The sequence below is a fragment of the Ctenopharyngodon idella genome, chromosome 6, assembly GCF_019924925.1.
Source record: "Ctenopharyngodon idella isolate HZGC_01 chromosome 6, HZGC01, whole genome shotgun sequence".
Taxonomy (NCBI): domain Eukaryota; kingdom Metazoa; phylum Chordata; class Actinopteri; order Cypriniformes; family Xenocyprididae; genus Ctenopharyngodon; species Ctenopharyngodon idella.
Window position 1 is genome coordinate 26249382 of NC_067225.1, and position 22596 is coordinate 26271977.

General features: G+C 36.0%; 1 protein-coding gene and 1 long non-coding RNA gene across 4 annotated transcripts in view; one reads left to right on the forward strand and one right to left on the reverse strand.

The window, feature by feature from the left end:
- Positions 1-5590: 5590 nt before the first annotated feature.
- Positions 5591-13620, reverse strand: mdfic2 (MyoD family inhibitor domain containing 2). Of its 2 annotated transcripts, none has more exons than XM_051898160.1 (4): positions 13316-13620; positions 13148-13220; positions 10210-10377; positions 5591-7380 (listed from the first exon to the last, which is right to left on the reverse strand). In XM_051898160.1, exons 1-4 carry the CDS (start codon positions 13316-13318, stop codon positions 7124-7126), a joined length of 501 nt encoding a protein of 166 aa, XP_051754120.1. In that variant the 5' UTR covers positions 13319-13620; the 3' UTR covers positions 5591-7123. The 2 variants fall into 2 exon arrangements, with proteins under 2 accessions (XP_051754120.1, XP_051754122.1); XM_051898162.1 differs by having other exon boundaries at positions 13148-13224.
- A 2754-nt stretch (positions 13621-16374) lies between these two features.
- Positions 16375-22596, forward strand: part of LOC127514899 (uncharacterized) — a 49918-nt gene continuing 43696 nt past the window's right edge. For both annotated transcript variants that reach the window (XR_007930731.1, XR_007930730.1), the window contains exon 1: positions 16375-16488. This is a non-coding gene — a long non-coding RNA (uncharacterized LOC127514899). The remainder of the gene's footprint in view (positions 16489-22596) is intronic.

Consider the following 22596-nt stretch of genomic DNA (forward strand, 5'->3'; position numbering starts at 1 on the left):
TCAGTTGTGGTAAATGGAAGCTCAAGTATGTTTGCTTGACGTGCAAGAACCAATGAGGTTCATTTTCGTGTTTCGCAACACGTTTGAGTGTCCGCAAGAGGTTTGTTCTCGCGCGTCGAGCAGGATCGGTTGAGCTTCTGTTTATGTTTTTTGATCAATGTGAATAAAAGCCTAAATTAAGTCTCTTCAGAAAATTTGGACTAAACCGCTCAATTCATATGGATTAGTTTTATGATCTCTTGATGAACTTTTTGAAGCATCAGTTGTGTAGCTGTCTATGAAAGCTCTCAGATTTCATCAAAAAGATCTTTATTTGTGTTCCAAAGATGAACGAAAGTCTTATGGGTTTGGAACAACATGAAGGTGAGTAAATGATGACAGAATTTTCATTTTTGGGTGAACTATTCCTTTAAGGGTGCTCCATTGTACTCAAAGTCTAATAAGAAAAGTTAATATCTAGAGTTTGATGGTAAATGCAGTTTGTTTGAACCTTTTGAAATTAATTTCACACATTCTGCTTGTGATCCTTGAGACATAACCTTCAACAATTTTGAAATAACAAAATAATAACCTTAATTGTACTGATACAAATTCGCTGTGCCAATTTCCACTCACCCAACATGAAACACTCATGACTTTTTCAGATTATTGCAATATACTTCATCAGCTTTCTACAATTTTTTATTTTCTTTTATTATCCTCAGACACCTATATTTTCATTATATACAGTATATGTGTATTAGACTGAAGCTTGTCTGCTAGTTAAAATGGGAAAATTCATAGTACAACCAATTTTGTACTTTGTACATGACATGAGTCTAAACACAAAGTTATGAGTTTGTTGAGCTGAGGTTGTTTTGCCATTACATAAGCTATAACTTCTGGTGATTAATGAGGTGGCCTATTACCTAACACACTGTTGGTATACTTGTTTTCTCACAGTGACAAGCATGTTCCTTAGGGGAGAATTCTATGGGGAGCTAGATGCATATGTGTTCTGCCATTTTGATGAATGAAAAAGTTGACTCGTATGGTGGAAAATTGTTGTCTCTCTTCAAAAAGAGTTTGAGCTTGCTGTTGGTGGCCCCTAAGGGACGTTTGGAGAACAAAGGAGAATAACACGACGAATATGTCTTATATGGCTCTGGAGGAGTTCAATAATGTAAAGTCAACGTATGGCATTCAGTTTATGTTAGCGCAGCACTGTAAGCGTGACCTGTAAGTTGATGCAGTGTCTGTTGGTTTCAAATGTGCTATAAAGAAAGCACTATAATGCACTTTCAGCACATCTAATTCTTGTTTGTAAAGCAAAAGTGATGCATTTTCCTGTAGAAGGCTTCCATTATGATAAACTGGACAGAGACTTTGTTCCACTGGCTCTTTAAACACCAGGGGAGGAATCCTGTTCACAGAGTGGAGTCGTAAATAAAGGCTCATTTTAAATTCTATTAATCTATTAATAGATGCAACTCACAGCCTTGTGTAAGTGCTGGAACCTCATTGCTTAATTTATGCACGTCCAGAGAAAGCTCATTTGCATTCTATAGACATTCCATATTCTACTCGTGCATCCAGAGAGATCATTTCAAAGGCAGATTCAGCTGCTGATGGAACATTCATTTGAGCTACAAAACAAGGAATACAATTCAGATTAGAATATGCATTATCACAGATTAAAGATGTCATTATTACTGGGTTTAGATTAAGATCTGCTGTGGGAAAAAGATGTCAGTCACGTAAATTTCTTGAAGAAAATGGAGAAAATCAAAAATGAGTTCTGCATACATTTAATACAAGCATTTTAAGCATGTTCAATTTGAACACAGGGATTTCTAGTGTTCTTTACGTCTGATTTTATTTATATCCTCTCCTTTGGGGTTTATATGTCATGCAGATATACATATCTCTATTGATATTGCTGCTTGTGAATCATGCATGACAGGTACTCAATAATAACTGGTGCGGATTACTTTTGACATCTGGCTGTTGGTGACGGCAGCTTTGTTCTATGGTCTGATTTCACATGTATCACATCAAAGGCTGGCGTTTCTCTCTCTAGGAATAGGCTGAAGGATGATTTTACTGACTTTCCTTCAAGATTGTCTATTAGAAGTGGCCTTGAGATTCACATGCACTTTTAGTTCACTGAACTGACTAGTTGAAAATATTTTGTCATTTCTTTCTTCTCCTTACAAAAATGTAACATGGTTTCCACCTAAATACAATAGTTACTAGTTAATGTTAAATCATACTAAATTAATAAGAACTGTACATAATTTAATTATATAAAATGTGCTATATTTTATATAATAATTTTTTAAAATTAAATATTAAGATTGGTAAAAATGTTTAATGTTTTTAAAAGAAAAATAATTATTATATTATTTCACAATATTGTGAAATATTATTACAATTTAAAATAGCTGATTTCTATTTTAATTTATTTTAAAATGTAATTTATTCCTGTGATGCATCATTACTCCAGTTTGATCACATGATCCTTCAGAAATCATTTTAATATGCTGATTTGCTGCTTAAGAAACATGTGATACATTTTGTTTTTCAGGATTCTTTGATGAATATAAACAGCATTTATTTGAATTTGAATATTTTGTAGCAATGTAAAAGACTTTACAAAGATCTGTCACTTTTGATCAATTTAAAGGGTTAGTTCACTCAAAAATGTAATTTCTGTCATTAATTACTCACCCTCATGTCGTTCCAAACCTGTTAGACCTTTGTTCATCTTCAGAACATAAATTACGACATTTTTGATGAAATCAAAATATCATTATTGGCTCTTGTGTTAGCATCACATGCATGCGTCGTGCTGCTCACATGTTCAGCTTCGGCCAATACTGAGTTGGCGTTCGGACGTAAACAAGGAAGCCTGCACTGAGTTCACTACGTATGACAACGGTTCAAATCGTCGAAAAAAAAAATTGTTTTGTTTTTGCACACAAAGTATTCTCGTCGCTTCATAACATTAAGGTTGAACCACTGTAGTCACATTGAATATTTCAACCATGTTTGCTGTGTGGATCAGATACCCTCGGATTTCATCAAAAATATCTTAATTTATGTTCTGAAGATGAACGAAGGTCTTACAGGTGTGGAGTGACATGAGGGTGAGTACTTAATGACAGAAGTTTCATTTTTGGGTGAACTAACCTTTTAATTTTGTATATATAAAAAAAAATCATACTGACCCCAGACTTTTAAATACATATTCTACTGATCAAATATTGCCTTTAATAATATTTTTGTACAGGTCTGATTTTGAGAAAACTGTTTTAAAATGGCAAACCTCATTGTTTTACTGTACAATAGAGTCGTTAAACATCTAACCACGCTTTTCTTTTTCTAGTTTTAATATTTCCAGAATAAATATCACATCCAGAGATGAACGACAAACTTTGACCTAAAATAAAACAGATGGACAGGAGGTAGGAAACAACAGGAGAGGGCTGTAACTGAGGAAGTGAAGATTTAGTGGGGTTGAGAGGTGCCTCTAAAGACTTACCGCAGGCTCATGAGGGAAGGCCACACTGAGGGGGATCGATACTCTGCTAATGCAACTCTCATTATTTCTCGGAATAAATTCTCCTGACTCTGGGACCGACACTAAAAGCACCTGGTGGTATTTCAGTGGCTCCGGGGGGCCCTTGGGGTCCCAGGATGGCTGCATCAGACTCTGGCTGGCTACTAAAACTCCAGACAAGCTTTTGGGACCTTTAGCACCAAGCTCTAAGGGGACACATTAACAGAGAGTCTCACAATAGGCATTTTGATGTGTCTAACAAGAACACAATAAATTGTCCCTCATTACTCAGTAATTAACTCCACAGTCCCATCCCCCCGTACTGACACTTAAATCACCCTTTCCTTCCACAAACACCCCCTAACGCTCTCCTTCCCTCCGCCTGGTCTTTAATTTCCTCTTCTCCGTGGGGCGTAAAGGCAGAGAGTTTTCACCACGTACTCCATCATTCGCTGCCATATGCGCTCTCCCTCCCCAGCCCATCTTCAACCTCACCTTCTACCCTGTCCCATCCTCGGAGACCTCTCATAGAGCAACACCTGGAAAAGGGCGTGGCCTTATGACGGGGGATGATGGGAGTGAACCTAGGAGAATCTGCTTTGCTTCAGCAAAACCTAAAACTGCTACCAATCCCTCAGGCCTTTCCATAATCCTCCACTGTTAATTGTTAAAATGAGGTTATTAATTGGACGCAGAGGAAAATCACCTGTCATGTCAAATGGGGATCCCTTACTGATTGAAAGGTATCTCTGATATAAGCCCATGGGCTTGATGGGCCCGTGAAACACACACTGGGATTGAACGTCTGCATAGCCCAAAGGCATATAACCCACCCTAGTTCATAAGAGGGGGAGATAACTTTTTGATTGTGTATATGGCTGACATACATCCTCTCAGATGGCCCAGATTCAAAAGCCATGAGTTGTTTGATAGCCTATTGGGGACTAGATAATCTTGGGAAATAAGGGATAATGGACTTCACACATGCACAGTTCAGCATTCATAATTCAGAGAACATTTCCACATCATAAGACCTCAATAACTGCATAAAATTTATTTACACAAGATTTTTTTTTCTGAAACATCCAGTAACTTAGACAACAAACTAGATTTTTACATGAAAATATAAATGGTGCATGCTCATGCAGAACAGGGTATTGTGGATGATTGGGTATGTGGATGCTTTGGTGTCTGGAGTGGTTTTTGGCCAAGTTTCTATTTAGGTAGCTCATTCAGTGTAGGTCTAAGTGATTTTCCCCCCATCATATAATCCATTGTGAGTGCTCTGAAGAGTAATAAAACCATAGAATAATCAGAAAGTCCTTATGAACAATGAAAAGACAGTCACAGATGCAAAGAAATAAAACTAACTTTTGGGAAGTTCTTTAAATAGATGGGAAGACCATATGCAAAACCATTAGTGAAGCCCAACAGCCCCTGTGGCTCCCATAGCTATCAGGTAATTTGACAGAGATCCAAAAGTTGTAGACATGCAGATGTTTACCGTTTAAGCAGGCATCTGTTTGCTCAGGCACAGTTTATGTCAGAGAAAATGTGACGGGCCCCCAAAGTCTTTTTAGAGAGCAATTTAAGTGAACTTTTGTAAGTGTAGTGCATTAGAGAGTAAAAGCAAACTGATTACAAATCAGGTTAACTGAAAACAAAGTAATATAGTCTTGAATATTCCATATATTTCATCATTCACATACTTTTGTATTTTAAAAAATACAGTAGAATAGGCATTTCACATCCCTGCCAGAGAAATAATGATGTTTTATTTGTTAGTACATAATATATACATACTGATGACAGTAATTCTAAGGGTGCATTTACACAACAATGATGTACTAAACAAGGAAAGGTTTTTCCTTTGCGTTTTTTGCATACAAACAACAATGTCAAAACTATCCCCGTATCTGCGAAAGTGGTTAAGAACGCTGTATTATGCTGCCTGGCCAGTAGTTGGTGATGTCACTTTGTAAAGAAACACTACGCACCAATTGACTGAACATGTAATGCGCATGCGAATGGCGTCTCAGTTTTCACAAATTCATGTTTTTGTAGTTTACACGGAGACACCAACAGTATCGTATTCAAAAACTTTCACTTTGAAACCCGTTTTCAGGCCCCCAAAACGCTGTTGTTGTGTAAATGAATGACCAAAACGGTGAAAGCGGTGTTGTGTAAATGCCCTAAATATTTTAGTATCAGTAACTATAACATTAGCATTTTGGTGGAAACTTTAACTATCATAATCATTTTTGTACCAGTCTGATTTTGAGGAAAACCCAACAACATACACTAACTCAAAACAATTACAGTTTTTCTTGTGGATATCAAGTTTACATGCTTCAAGTCCCCTAATCAAAAGTCTGAAATTTCCTCTAGGATTTAATGCTACTAATCTGGCAAACATTTTGGCAAATCCACTGAAAGAGCTTATTGTTGCAACCCAGCAATTTGATTTGTTGGGAGACTGATAAAAAAAATCTTATGATTGTTTGTACCATGACTTTTTGTTTACACAAAAATGCATATCAAACATTTAGGATTGTAGGAAAAAAGACAGCACTAGCCACTTCTTGGCTAACTGCGCCAAGGTTTTTCTGTTGTTTGAACAACCATGTTACTCAGTGGGTATCTCTATCTGATAACCGAAAACAAATGTTTAGCAAGCCAAGATAACACAATAACACTCCAGCCCACTGCCTGGCATGATCGTTCTCCTACCTTGACCTCTCCCTGAAATAGATGCCTGAATTACATGCACACAAACACCGAACAAAAGTGTTGCTTTGCCCATTACGTGATGAGAGCCTGGCGCTGACAAAAACGATCTATTACACCGTCGCCGTACACTCAAGAGAGCAGTCTTCCTGAACGAAGAACAAAGGTTGATGGGCCCTAGAAGGACAAGTGTCCTACAAAACACCGTCTCAAACCGGCTGTTAACAACTGCACTCTAGTTTAAACAAGCCATCAACACGGGGACACACTGAAGGCCTTTTCTCTCCACTTCGCTGTTCATTGTGATAAAAAATCGGCATACGCTGGCACAAGGGCCTGTTATTGTGTAGAACTGTTTACCAAGTGAAGCTGATAGGATCATTTTATCAGCCTTCCGATATACAACCTCAAAGTGCTTAAGTTTATTTCGGTTCTCGGTATTTGATCACTTCAAAATCAGTCAATGATCGAACTGAGTCAAAACATGTTAAGGAGCCTGTTTAACAGGAGGTCTTGGGTTAAGAGAAAGCCACTCACCTTAACCAATCAAAAAACTTGGAAGCGCTTCTCTACCACTTCAACCAATGACGTGACTTTAGGGGTTGGAATATGGAAGATGGGAAGAGTTGAAATTTCATGTGAAATCACCTATAGTAGCTTTAAATGTCATGTTTATGTTTATATTTTTCTTGATTTGATTATTCTAGCCTAAAATGGCCATATATTAGCTTGCTTTGGCATAGACTGTTGTGTTCTTTGATTTAAAATCAGCAATTTTTCCTTCCCAAAATGGGACAAAATTGTAAAGTGTTCTTCCAACGAAGCAACTTTGACAGCTTCATTTTTGCAGGCACCTCAGTGATAGCAAACCTCCGAAATTTCCATCGCTAGCTCAAGGCATTCCCCTGTTTCATGGCAGGCGTCCCTAAGGCCACAGTCAAAATCACAACTGCAGTTCCAGTTGGTGTTGTGCGCAGGTTCCGCGGGTGGAGAGAAAAGCATGTAGGTCGGGCAGATGGAGTTAGCAGCTCGCTCGCATGTTTCAGGTAGCATGAGGAACAGGTCGTAGAATCGGCAGAAGAGGCAATTTAGTACAATCCTAGCACAGAGCTCTGAAAAACAAAAATAAGAAATTATGACATTGTGGGCAGTTATAGCATGTGGGCCTGTGCTATAGCATATGTATTTATTCATGGCTTAATTTAAGAAGCAATTAAGAAGTGTGTAAATCCTCCCTAATGGAGAGCACACTTGTGGTTTATCGTTATCGGTTTAGTTAGCAGAACTGAGTTATCTAAAATATGTACAGATGCTAGTTATATGTCATGAAATCAAAAGGCCCAAACAAATAAAAAGAATGAATTCCAGTACTGATGCAATTATAAAAAAAATAAAAAAATAAATAAAAAAAAATCAACAACAATGGCCATGTGTAGGGCTTCATGCCAAACCAATCTAATAAACGTGATTAGTTTCGAGCTTTACAACAAAATTTGAGGGTGTTTTTTAACTACACGCACTTTTATGTTCCAAGAGTTTCAGGCATGATATGAAATTTGACTATGCAAAAATTGAACATTATGCGTATTTAAGATACACAGAGTGCTAGCTATAAAATTCTCCCTATGCTCTCATACTACTTAAATATTTGTATGCATCATATTATATATGATGCATACATATTATATATGATGCATATTAAATAATATTATACTGTATATGTATATATCATATTTTGCAAAAAAAAAAAAAAAACCTAAAAATATGTTGTTTATATGCACAATCAACATCTTTAATTCAATAGTTTTATATTTATCTGTCATTTTTCATTTGTTATTCACGATGTTTCATGGTATCGTAGTTCTTTCACACATTATAGTTGTTCAGTTGAAAATCTTGTATCTTTGTTTTTTGTCCAATTTTTAAATGCTTTTTTGTAATGAGGTGGTTCACCTCATAGCTGGTTGGTTTGGTTCATAGCTTTATCTCTTTAATGAAGACTTTCGAAAAATCCCTATAAGAAAAAAATACTAAGTACTTTTAGCTCCAAGATTTTCAGGTAGACATGAAAATGCAAAAATCTTAAATATTATTTAATCACGTGTATTTAAGATACACAAAATGCTAACTATAAAATTATCATTAACAAGACATTTCCACTGCTGACATTTCCAGCAGTGGAAAAGTTAGTTTTCCCAAAAGTTAGTTTTATTTCAGTGCAGTAGCATGTTATCAAACAAACTGCTTAATCTGATATGAGGTGGAAATGTGTGAAAAATGACAAAAACATTTACAGAATTCTCCTGTTATGCATGCATATAAACTGCTAGACATTGTTAGTGGAAAAATTGAAATAAACTAGTGAGAGAAATGTGTATTGTAAGAAAGTTTATTTTTTAAAACTCCACAGGGCCAAAGTGTCTATGGTTGAGGAAACACCCTTATACAGCTGTAACGTACCAGTACAGAAACATTGCAGGGGGAAAAACTACTTTTGTGTGGCCATCTGTAGCAGAGCTAGATATTATGATATTGGTAATAAGTTTTGAAAAATTGTAAACATTTAACAGTTTAACAGATTTAACAGGCTATATGCAATAATGTACTACAGTATATCACAATATGCATCCACTTAGAATTTAATTGAAACGATCACCTCTGTCTAACACAGCATGTCGTTACTGTCAAATTGTGTGTCAAAAGTCAAAAAGCACAAAAAAGATGTCATAAATGCTGAAATCAAGCACTCAGAATGACACATGGCATGATCATGCCGAGAGCTTAAAAAGCCCACACAATGTTACGTATGTTACAGAACCTAAATGCCTCTTTGAAAACTCTTACCTTGGGATTTCGGCTGATGGGGACAGACACTCAAAGGTCCTTATTGACCTGCAGTCTTGTCTGCACCTCTTGTATACAACAGTTTAAAAGCCTACCAGCTCTCGCCGGGCACTTCTGTACACATGCATAATTTACTGAATCACCTTTTCCTTCCAAAGAAAGAAGGAATAGAGCTGTGTGGAGATGTAATCAATTATCATCTGTCTCTGTATAGGTGTTTTTCCCTTAGAAGATCATCTGTGCTCTGCTGGAGAGAGACAGAGACTTCCAGGTGATTAAATAAACGGAGGGATGACACAGATTCAAAAAAATTAGCAGGATTTTAGCATAGTTGACTTAATTTGATGGTCTGTTTTTAAGAAATGTTTCTACACAGCCTAGGGTCTTATGTAAAAAATAAATAAATAAACCAAGCTTCAAATGGGGCTTTCAAGACTTTAAGTAGATTTGAGCATAATGCGGGACAAAATAGCCTTGCCTCTGAGCATAAGGGTTGGAATTAGATTAACCTCTGAATATTACACCAGGAAAGGCGTTGTAACGCATGTGTAAAGCTCGACACTACGACATAATGACTGCACCTTAACTCATCTGAACCTACTGGCTGAATGAGGGGAAATATATTGTTCTAATTAATTTCATATTGAAAAAGCTGTTGAATCATAATACTCATGCACAAGAGTTCTCAGCGCATGATTTTAATAATTCATCTCTATATGTAAGTTTAATCGAATGTGCTGCTTAATTCAGTTATTCAACTGATGTAGACAGCTTTAAAAATCACAAGCTTTTCCTTAGTTTTCATTTTAAATTATAGATACGTTTTAATAATTTACAATTTAAAAATGCATAATTATATGCTTCTGGCAACACATCAATTCATAAAAAAATCAAAGGATTTTTTAAAAACAAGATAATGTATAAAACCACCGCTCATTTGAGAGAAAATTAGGAGTTAGAAATTTAATACAAGACAATTCATGGTGGCAGCTGATGTTGTAATTATTATTCATTAGAGCACTTTAGGGCACTACAGTGGTCTGGGAAAGAGGAAGCTGGCCAATCCCCAAACCCAGGTGTGATGATGTGTGACTCACCTCCTCTCTCCTGGGAGTCAGACAGGGAGCTGCTGGCAGTGCTGTACCTGTCCACTGAGCATAAGGAGTAAGTGAATTCCGTAGAGTCCGTGTCTGCTTCTCTTTCCCAGGGATCCAGTTCAGGAATAGGTGAGAGTCTCCCAGGTGCTGTGCTGGACACCTCCGCTCCTGAAAGAGAAAAGGTGTTTTTGAATAATCTGCATGTTTACATTTATATTGAGCAAGATATGGTTGATTTATATTCACCTACACTCTCAGAAAAAATGTACAAAAGCTGTCATTGGGGTGGTATCCTTTCAAAAGGTACTAATATTGAAAAATTTTACTTTTAAAAGGTATTAATATGCACCCTTTAGGGGCAAATAAAGTGATAGCATTTGTACATTTGCTTTTTTGTGACAGTGTAATAAGTGAGATTATACAAAAAAAGTTATTAATTTTGTTTACTGCACATTTTCATAAAATTAAGCATTAAAGGAACATTTCTTTCAAAAAGGAAAATTTATATGGCGTCCTAGTGGAACAAACGGAGACATACTGTATATAGCAGAATGCCCCAATAATTAAAGTGAACATGTTATCAAAGCAAGATTTTCAGTAAATAATAACATAAATTCAGTCTTTTCCTCCCATAATGCTATCATATGACTTCAGAAAAGTCTAAATATTGCACCAGAGTTGTATGGCGAAATATTATGATGCTTTTTTTGTCCTTTTTGGAGCTTCACTGCCCTGGTCCCCATACACTTTTGTCAAAAAAGTATATAGGATCCACAGGTTACAAACAAACAGATATAGAATGCAACAAGTAAAAATCCCAGTATTTTTTTTCATAGGGGAATTGATTTTTAAACATAACTTATAAACCTATAAAGACAGACCTACTGTGAGCTACGAGGTTAATCAGTGGTGTATGCTTTTCTTGAAGCTGTCTGTCCACATTACTTTGGCAGTTTGATACACGCTCCGAACCACTGATTCGAAACAAAATATTCGTAAAGCTTCAAAGCTTCATGAAGAAGTGTTTTGAAATCGCCCATCACTAGATATTGTTGAATAAAGTTATTCTGTTTTTTTTGGCACACAAAAAAGTATTCTCGTCGCTTCGTAACATTAAGGTTAAACCACTGTAGTCACATGAACTGTTTTAAATACATCTTTAGTAGCTTTCTGGGCACTGAAAGTGTTAATTGACTTGCTGGCAAATTGCAATGCAGGCCTCACTGAGCCATCGGATTTTATGAAAAATATCTTAATTTGTGTTCTGAAGATGAACGAAGGTCTTACGGGTGTGGAACGACGAAGGTGAGTAATAAATGACAGAAATTTCCTTTTTGGGTGAACTAACCCTTTAATATGTTATTTGTATATTCACAATCAACGGCTTTAATTCAATATTTTTATGTTTGTCTGTCATTTATCCGTTAAGTGCGCAAGTAAAATCTTGTACTTTTGTCTGATATTTTTTTTGCTTCAGTTCAATTTTGCAATGTTGTAATTCATCTCGTGGCTAGTTGGTATGGTTCATTGATTTAACTCTTTAATGACGATTTTTGAAAAATTCTTACGGGAAAAATACTCAAGGAACCAATGCAGCTGAAAAAGTGGGCGGACACTGTTGCACTCTATATTCCCTCCCCAAACTCATGCCATTGGCTGAGTAAAAAGTCACTTAAACAGCAATGTTTTGAAAGTGCCTCATAGCCAGATTTTTTTTTTTTTTTTTACAGGGTTTTGGAAAGCTTACTTGTATCTGCATGTTTAACTTTTCGCAATGCTAAAATCACATTTAAATACTCTAAACATCCCTGTCAGAAACAAATCCACCACTATATATATACAAATGAATAATGTTCTCTGATCCACCACGTCAGTTCTCATTTCAAAAGTTCTTTCATCCTGAAGCAATGTTTATCAAGGCTTGTCTAGAAAACATGCTGAGATGTGTTCCTGTGCTCTCACTGCTCTCAAAGTGAGCCCAGAAATCATTCAATAATGAATCTGCCAGATCTGAATGCAAACTATTAATGAATCATTGCTTTGGCTGCACTACCTTGTTTATTTTTTCTTCCACCTATCCCAAATGAATTATTCAATGTGCTTTTCTCTCTTTTATTTAACATTTAATGTCTTATGATTAATTAACACACGGGACATATTTTCCGTAGAGGAATCTGCATTGTTAGTCAAAAATAAAAAAGAGAAGAGAAAGACAAATGAAAATGGCTTTGGGCTGTATTGGTCTTTTTTATTCTCTCTCTCCTTCAGATTGAATAATTTAGAAAAGAGGATAAAGAATTGTTTCTCCAGAAAGTTCTGTGGTTTGTCTTCACTGTGTTCTCGTTTTGTTAAGTGAAAATGTTATGACATGACGGATGTAGAAGATTAATCTTTGTGTTTTATTACGGGAGTGCGCATGCTTTTTGACAACAGTCACAGGATTTAAACCGCAGCTTCAAAATGAGCAGATTCTCAAGTGTGCCATTATATCAGCTGTTCACAATCACAGCACAGCTGTCATGCAAAGCCATTTTATGCATGATAAAATCTCTAATACAAGTCTTTATGATAAATAAATATGGAGATCTATGGAGTAATAGACAGTGTGACAACTAACCCTGGTCTCAACTTCTTTTAGTATCTAAGTATAAACCATCAAAAAACTACAATTTAAGATTTTGGGGGATTTACCGGATGAGGAAAGGGATATTTATAGGGGGGAAAAAGGATAAAAACAGATCCATTATGACAGGGGACAGGATTCACCTATTTGTAACTGCTGTGAAAGCTAATGCCCTCATCCTTCAATCAATAACCATTTCAAAATGAGTGAGAAAACATTGTTCTCAATACCATACCATGCACCAAACCAAAATCGTTGATCAACAGTGTATTAGACTAATGTTTGAGCATGTTACATTGCTTATTACTAACTTACCAGCTTTTACAAAAGAGCTTCTCTCTTCAGTTTTGATCAAATCAAGCTCGATTTCCGAGTTTTGTCCAGCCATCTGTCTTACAGTGTGATTAAAATATCAAAGCAAATATCAAGTTAATAACGGACCGATCCACAAAGACACTGCCAAAACTATGTATGAAAACTTACCATTGATATCTTAGTGAAGACAATATAAATGCATCACATGGGAGTTCTAAGCATAATAACAGATGCGCGACACGCCTTCAGCGACACAAAAATAATCGCACTTAAGCAGATAAAGCTATATACGTCGCTATTTTACTGCTTAGTTATTTATAAAGTTACTGAAATTTAAAATTACATAAGTATACTGTCGTCAAGGAACAGGGTTTCGTTTCTCTCACACTCCCGCTAGTCGTCACTGCTGGTTTAAAGTGAGCGTCAACTTTGATTGACGTGTGACACACCCAAGTCTACCGATGACGTCGTGACGTGTCATGCGTTTGACAGCAAAAACTCAAGGTACCGTCACGCTTTCTCGCGTTTTTTATTCAAAGATGATTAATTTAGTGATAGATCTTATTATTCATGTTCAAACACGTCTTCAGATGCATATTTGATGCTGAGCTGTCACAAATGGGTGTTTCTATATGCATTTTGGCCCTGTAAAAACGCTGTTTACACATCAGCTAGATCTTCGTCTTGCTAAAGATAATTGAATAGCTACTTTACTGAATGTCTAATTTAAAAACAATGAAATAATATTTTTAGTTATTTTCAAGGTTTTTAATTATTTAACAACAGCTTGTTTGGAAATTATGCACATTAGCCTAAAAATAATCTGTTTGCAAGTGCTGTTTACCTTGATTTTTCCAAGCATGCTCTTCACTGAAATTGTTTACTTGGCAAACTTGCAAAATTTGTGTTGAAAATGACACAACACTTGGACAGTTGAGAAAAAAAGGCATTTTTGAAACACCCCCATATATTTCACACAATAAATATTGCAATACATATTAAATATTAGGCTTTTTTACTCTTTTTTACTCATAGTCTTTCAAATTTATACATTTTTGATGAATTTTCATATTGAAAGTCTTAGTCTGGGACAATGATATACAATCTATACGTAAAGGCATTGGAAAAATAAATAATCAAGGCATGGTAAAAACTTTCCAAGACAGTTTTAATGCGAACTGCATATAACAAAAAGAAAAAAAAGTTGTAAGTGTTAATAAAAATCAACCCTTGGGACATAAAAGTGTCAGAAGTTGAAGAAACTCAATTATGAATCTACTTTCTTCCGGTTCCAGCATTATTCACATGGTTTCACAAGAAAAGAAAAAAAAATACTTTTTTAAATTCAGAGCCTTATGCTGTAGCCTGTAGCACTACTGCAGTGAAGTTCAGTATGATTTTTCATTGCACACAAACATGTCTACACATACCTGTTCACACAAAACAATCTAGTTCAGCTTCTACAACACATGGTCCTCATATGAAAGCCATTCAGCAGAGATAAACTGATAATGAGCTCTATTCAGATTTCTCAAGGTTTACAAGCCTGCCAATTTACTCTAACTAGCCTGCAGATTAGAGTTGCATTTTAAAGGATGCCCTGCTGTGTTTGCATATGTTTAGAGAACAAGGGGCCTGCTAATTGAAAAATTAAGATGTGGGAATGTTTGTGGGAGTGGACTGTGCCAGATGCCTTCTTCAATAGTGAGTGCTGGTTAAGTGTAAAGAGCACCCGTAAAAGGATATTACATGCTTGATACAACAGGATACAGATTAAGCAGGTTATGTTAAAATCACTAGGATTCCAGCATTCCAATGTGTTGCTTTGTGCCATAATGATTATAATGAAATGCATGTTTGTCATGTAGCTGATCCCTCATTTAAAGTGGCAGATAGGGTTCAAAAATAGAAGTAAAAATTAGTTTATTTCAGGCTTTTAAAGGCCATCTGAAAATAGTCAGCCAGTGACAAACTATAATAAAATTAAATTGCTTAAGAAAAAAAAGTCAGAATACTTTTTGGCTACTTTTGAATAACTGTCAATAGGAAAAAAAATATTTCTGATATCATAAAGGTTATAGTATCTGCCAGCAGAGGCTAATTGTTGACGCTAACAAGCCAATTCCTTACCCCCCGGGAAAAAAATAATTCACACTTCACATTAAAATAAATCAAAAGCAGTAGGTTCAGTGCAATGCATGTTTCATTTCCAAAAAAAAAAAAACCGACAAAAAAAACATAATGCATAAAAAATGCATAACATTACTTTGAAGGATTGCAATCTTAATAAGTTAAGATTTGATAAATATAACAAACTTTGCAAAGTTTTAAAGCTATATATCATCTTAGACCAACATGCAATCATTTGTTTTAATCAGTTTTGTTTGCATATGTTTACAGAACAAGAGGCCTGCTAACTGAAAAAAATTAAATAAGAATGCTTGACTGTACCAGATGCCTTGTCAGTTTGTGCTGTCTTAAAAGGTAAAAAAAAAATGTAACTTTCTTTTGTTCAAAACAAATCAATACTTCCAAAGCATATTTCTGTCTTACCCCCGATTCACAGTAAGCCTAGAAGTGTTTATATTTTAGACGTTTAGGGATGGATTTTGCGGGAAATTGTGTACATGCGTCACTCGCCCGTGTGTGTCTCGTCATATCTGTAAATAGAGAAAAGTTGCTCCGGCTACTTTGACGCGTGTATGGTGTAGGAGTGGCATAGGTTAGTTGTCACAACGGCCGAGAAAGGTTGACAGCTAAATCTCCAACCTACGAGGAATCACCCGTTTTACAAAAACACCGAACAGAGGAGAGTCTGTTGAAAAAAAGAGAATGCAACAGAGCTCGTAATAAAATGAGAATCAACACTGGCTTGGCAAGGTAAGAGTAGTGAAGTAGCTAGCTAATGGTAAATAGCTACGCTGTTCAAGCCGTTTAATCTGACAGCGAGATTTAGCAGAAGTTTTTCTCACCGTTTGCATCATGTTTTCTCTTCTTTGATGACGAAGACTGATGCTCAGTCGGCTCTAAATAATACGTGTGATCCTCCATTTGTTTAATTTCACTCCTTTTCTTATTTCTAACAAAGAACGGTCTCTGCTTCTAATAAACCAGAGACGACTACTACTACTACTGCTACTACTTCTTCTTCGTGCATATTCAACATAGTGATGATGCAAGCTGCCTCTAAAAACACCAATGAAGAAGAAGAACAACATAGTGACGAAACACGCTCTGTAGAGCAGTTTGTCCATTTAGGGCTACTGTAGAAACATGGCTGCACAAAATGGCGACTTCCGTGTAAGAGGGACCCGCGGTGTATGTAAATGGCTCATTCTAAGGTAATAAAAACATAACGGTTCATTATGTTAGGTCCTTATACACCACTGAAAACATAGATATGTATATTATATTGCATTTCTGTCAATAGATCCTCCTAAATATTACACACCAGATCTTTAAGCTATACTGTATATCATGAGGACAACAAGCAATGGGTGTATATTTGTTTGCTTTTTTTTTTTGCATATATTTTACATTGTAAAATGTCAGATATGTTGGAATACAGCTGTCTCATAATATGCAGAGTTAATATTTCCTTCTTACCTTGAGACAAAGACAGATAAAATGATCTTTCATGGAGTCATATTCTAAATCCAGTTGATAATTAATTATACTGCAACCCGATTCCCTTCCTCTAAATTATTTATGAGTTAACCCCTCTTTTATCCTCCAGTAATGAAATACATTATGCGTAATGACAAAAATAGATTAATTCATTTGTATAAAAGGAGAAAAACCTTGCTGCTTTAAATTGAATGATAAATATAGCTTCCCATCCCCCATACACAGACACTGAGTTCTAAGATTTACATCTTGATGGATGAGTTGAAACAGAATGACTTTGATAGTCTCATACTTAAGACTCTCATAGATTGATTTGAGTAAAATGAAGTTACTTGAAGGATTTTAAAGCTGAAGTGTGTAATTTCTGCACCACTTGCAGCAAGAAATTTGTAAAATATTGATTGTTTTTGAAGTTTCCTAAGCGCACTCTGTCTTCTATAGGTCAGCAGCAAGTTGAGTTGCCTCTGTATATTAAGCTATGTTAAGCGAGATATTTGAACAAATAAAAAAATAAAAAATTCCACACTGCAGCTTTAAGTTTCCAATTGTTCCTGACAGTTGTATCTAACACAGATAATTCCTCAATTTTAAAGCAAGGTTATGATGTCATCAGGCTGCTAATAATGCCAATAAATCTCCCTTGTATTATTCAGTTTTGTCAGCTTCTATCAAATGTTTGAGGACAGCTGCTTGACCAGGCCATCATACCAGCTTATTCCAGTGAAAATGACAAAGAAATATCCCTCCCAAGGACAATCAAAATAGATATCAGAATTTCCAATTAAGACTACAGATAAATGACCTCACAATACTGCAAAATATAGCAGGCATATGAGAAAAGGAGGAAATTGGATTTGGTGAAGTTAAACAGTATATGACTTAAATCTTTTGGGGATTCTCTCTCAAACAAAGAAAGTGAAGGTTTCCTAAGGCGATGGCTTCACTTGGGAATTCCCAGGGTGATCCAAGAGGGGATCGGAAAACCCTTGAAGTTATTCAACCCAGTAAATGACTAAATAGATTTTTTTTTTTCTATTAACTGATAGCCCCACATTGGTTGAAGGCAGACTATTTGACTCTCTGTTTTTTATTTAATTAGATGTCAAAGTCAAAATGATCATCTTTGATGAATATTTTTGAATTATTGATATTCCTGGCAATATTGTCTTGACACTAAATGGATATTCCAGTAGAATATAGATATTCCAGTCTGAGGAGCGGGTTATATTAACCTGCTTAGACACTTTGTAGGCACATTTTCTTTTCTTTTTTTTTAACTTATTTTTTTATATTATTGGACTTCCATAATCCAAATTTTCTTTCCCCATTTTCTTTCTTGACTTCATTATAGCATTTTTCTACTCTTTTTGATGAAAGAAATACTAGGCCAGTCATCACAGGCCATTTAGCAGAAAACAGTTGACCATATGAATTAAAATGCACCTTTGATTTTCTTTCTTTCTTTTTTTTTTTTTGCAACGAGAGCTTTTACCATTAGTGTAATTATGATATGACATCAGACGTTCTCAGTAAAGTATTGTCTTGTTGTTATTGCGTAAGACAGATTATGATTGGGTTTAAACGCAGGCACATTATGAGGTGAGCCCTAAGTAGTGCTGAGGAGGGAACAACTCTCTTATGGTGTCAACCAGATAATAAGCTCCTTGATTCATATATACTTTAAGAGTCAAGGGTAACACAATGCTAGCCTTGTATTTTCTCTCTCCATCTATGTGTGTGTGTCCTTGCTGGTAAGGATCTCTTTTGTCCTACATTTTCATGAGTCTGGTCTCCCTCTGTCTACTAGTGCTGCAGGCTTATCTTCATACAGCACTGTTTTTAAACACTGTCAATTCATCTCTCTCATTACCATCATTAATAAGGCTTTTGATACATCTTATTACAAGGTTAATTGGGACAAATCTGAAGCATATCCCCCTGTATCTGTTAATGTGATATGTCTCAAATACTCATCGCTCAAGGTAGACTGCATACCACAACTACAAAACAGCGTAAAAGACCCTCTAGTGCAATGTAAACGTCCACAACAGCTGGTATTCATTGATTGGCGTGTTCCAACAGTGAGTGTTTTATTGTGTTCCTGGGTCTGTTTGATGTCTTACCTTGGACTGCTGTGCTCGAATGTGCTTTTAATGGTGGCGTCTATGTGCCAAATTGCTCACTGAATGATTTTAACAGTGCAGTGTAACCAACTGCTTGCTTGTTGTCAAATGTTCAAACTGATTTGGGAATAAGAGGAGGTGTCTCTTGGAATATAAGGATGCCATTCAGCCTATTTTGTCTATGCCAGGCAAAGTCTGCAAACTTTTTACGCATTTTCTGGGGATTTTGGGTAAAAATTTGCAGAATACATTTAAACACATTGTGTCCATGAAATAAAAATGGACAATTCTTGTTTTATATGGAATATTGCAGTATTTATTATAAATGATTTATCCATGTGCATCTTTTTTTTTTTTTTTTTAATTCATGTGTCCTCATAATAAAAATAACTTCCCCTCCCACTTGCAATGACATCTCTTCTCTGATGATGCGTTTACTGGCGTGATGATGTGTCACTCACATGAGATCATAGCAATAGCAAACAACAACGATCCAATCAATTCTCGAAGGACAAAATCAAGTTCCGGTCTACATTCTTCTTGTTCGAGAAGCTGTTTCACTCGGAGCGTTTTAAACTGCGAGAGGTGTTACACTTTCTTTGTAAGTTGAATATGGAACGCAGTCTGGCGGAAACTAGATATTTTACTTTATAACTTTGTTATATGGATATTTTTGGATATTTTTCTTACACAAACGTATTGCTTCGCTTAAGAAGGCCTTTATTAACCCCCGGAGCCGTGTGGAGTACGTTTATGATGGATGGATGCACTTTTTTTGAGCTTCAAACTTGTTGCCCCCATTCACTGCCATTATAAAGCTTGGATGTGTCAGGATATTTATTAATATAACTCCAATTGTGTTCATCAGAAAGAATAAAGTCATATACACCATGGCTTGAGGGTGAGTAAATCTGGTAATTTTCATTTTAAAGTGAACTAATCCTTTAAAATCGAGCTGAGAATACCTCACTCATAGTGGCATTTAAAAGAGTATGAATTTTGTTGAGTGAAAAATATGCCTATGGCACATCTAAAGTACCTGGACTCTGCCTTTAAATCTTTGCTACCATATTTTGACTTAAAATGTATGATTATTAAGCAATTTAGACTTCAAATACCAGTGACGAACAATTATTCCACAGTTGTTCGAAGGACCTTTGGGCACTCAAGGTCTTGAAGCTGATTTTTGCAGAACATAGTCGCTGTGAAGATTTCAAAAAGACAGAAAATGAGTTTGACAAACCTGCAAGTTCTTACCTATTGCTCTGTGCCAAATAATACATTTGCTGACAAGGCCTCTAAAGAGTATGAGGTCTGCAGAGTACTGTCTGTATGTTCAGGTGGGAGAGTATCAGAGCCTTTATTATCTGGGCTAATAAGATCTTTCAATTATGGAGAATGAGATGAACAAATTAATTAATAGTTCTGATACAGTTTTTTGCCACCTTCAGCAAATGTACTCTTGAGAAATACATGAGAGCACATGCTGATTTCGTCTCTTCTTTTTGTATGAATACAGTTTTTTTTTTTTTTGCTTTATTTCTGCTTCAGCAGAAAGCATTGCCTGTAGTCTACTGTGCTTTTCAGATATTGTGTGTTGGTTTTCAATAACTGTAGCACAGGTGCGAGAAAAGTGCTGTAATTAATATTATCGATGCTACTTTTTGCTCTTGTGACACATTTTTTTATTCTTTTATCCTATAGGTTAACTCGTCCTTCGCTGAAAAATGTGACATTACCAAAGTATACATGTGCAAAGCTTTTGCCGTCGTATAATTTTCCCATAAAATGGGAACATTTAAGTGTAGAGCGGTGGAATTATACGTCAATGAATGGCCCCGCTAATAGTGATATCACTCCCCGGAACAAAAGGAGGCAGAGCGAGAACAGAGGAGTGGAGGTGAGTCTGTGAAGCGTGCACCGTCGGCCATTTCCGTCCCCTCTGTTCAGGTCATGCACTATCCCGCCGAGAGAGAGCGTACATGACTGACAATACCCACAAGACAAACGGTCCACTCCCCCACAAACCACGCTCAGACAGAAATGTGCAAAAAAAAATAATAGTTATTAAATTAATTGCGGTCGTAATCTCGTAAAATATGTGTCAGAAAATTATACGCCGTTCGATTAACACATAACACGGGTGTCAAATATGTAATAAAATCCAGATCAATAAAACAATAACCATGTTGTTAAAAGCAGCCGTTGAAAGGTGTTGCCAGCTCTGTGTTTCAGGGGTGAGCACCCCTTTTAATATAAACGGATTTCATCTTTCCACCATGTCACCTAAATCACCACAATGTTTGTGTATACAATTATAATAAGTTAATAAATTGTAGCAATGGATGGATTAGGAACACTTTCATCGACCCCATATATCAGGCATTGTCATAGGCCCAGAAAATGCATGTCTAACAATCTGTTGATTACACTGTGCTCCGAGGCAGAGAATAGCTTTTACTAGACATTATTTGAGCCTATTGCATTGTTAAAATCAATAAACTGCAAGCAGTAATGACCACAATTAATGAGACTTTACTGATCTTATATCTATTTTAATTTTAACGACAGGTTTTGTATTCGAACATTCTACTTCTTCCTGAAAAATGACACTTTTGTCTTTGCAAAGAACAGAGCTCCTTGATTTTGTAGTGAATAACATGCTGTACTTTTGGCCCTAAAGCAGTGCATTGATGATTGGCATAAATGATCACCTATTGTTCTAGATACATCGTCTTATTGCTTAAAATTCACAAATGCTGTGTGCTAAAAGAAAATGATATAACTTAGGGTCTCATAATGATTCTTTTCTAGCTGAAAAGGTATTTGTGTGTAGCATACAAATGTATCATCGACCTAAATGTAAGCCTTTTTCATAAAGTGTTTTAAGGGAAGGCTTTCATTAACCAAAACCATATTCCTCTTTCTCTGCTGAGGCACACTGGAATAATTTTCATGCCACATTGACTTCCAAAGGAACATTAGTGTATTTATCTGTATTTATGTGGAATGATTTGAAAAAGCTGTTAATTTGAAAATGACTGTTTTTGCCAGGGAAATATTCATTTGAGTGAATTAATTGTGTAGCAAATAAAAGGGGCATATTTGGGAATAGTTATGAGAATGGCTTTAGCTGGAGGTGCGGATTTTGTAAGTAGGGTTAATTAACACTGGCCCTGCATTGCCAATGAAACCATCAATGCATTTGAGTTGCATCAGAGCAAGATTTAATTCAAAATGCCTCTTTGTGAATTAGTTTTATCATGTATGCTATTTATGAATGTTATTGGTTATTTTACAAAATATGTAGTGCAAGAAATTTATTGGCTCATACGCATATTGTATTTACTGCATATGTCTACAGTGAACCAGTGTGCTGTGTCTATATGGGTGAAATAAAGATAAATAGTCCTTACAGTAGATTAAACCGTCCCATGATCTTAACAAGCAAAGCAAGACATCAGTGCACTAACAGAGCCAGTGGTCAATAATTGAATGAGAGAGGCCCATTGTCCAATTACACGGATTATCAGTGGAGACTCCCCCTCTTGTTAACGACTAAGGCAGGGATGAGTAATTAAAAAGATTCATGTTGTGGCCACTTAATGATCCTCTCTCTTTTTTTGTGCCTCATCTGTGGTTGCCAGGGCATTTAAAGGAGGGCATTGTAACAAAATTCCCTCAGCTTGTCAAATACCT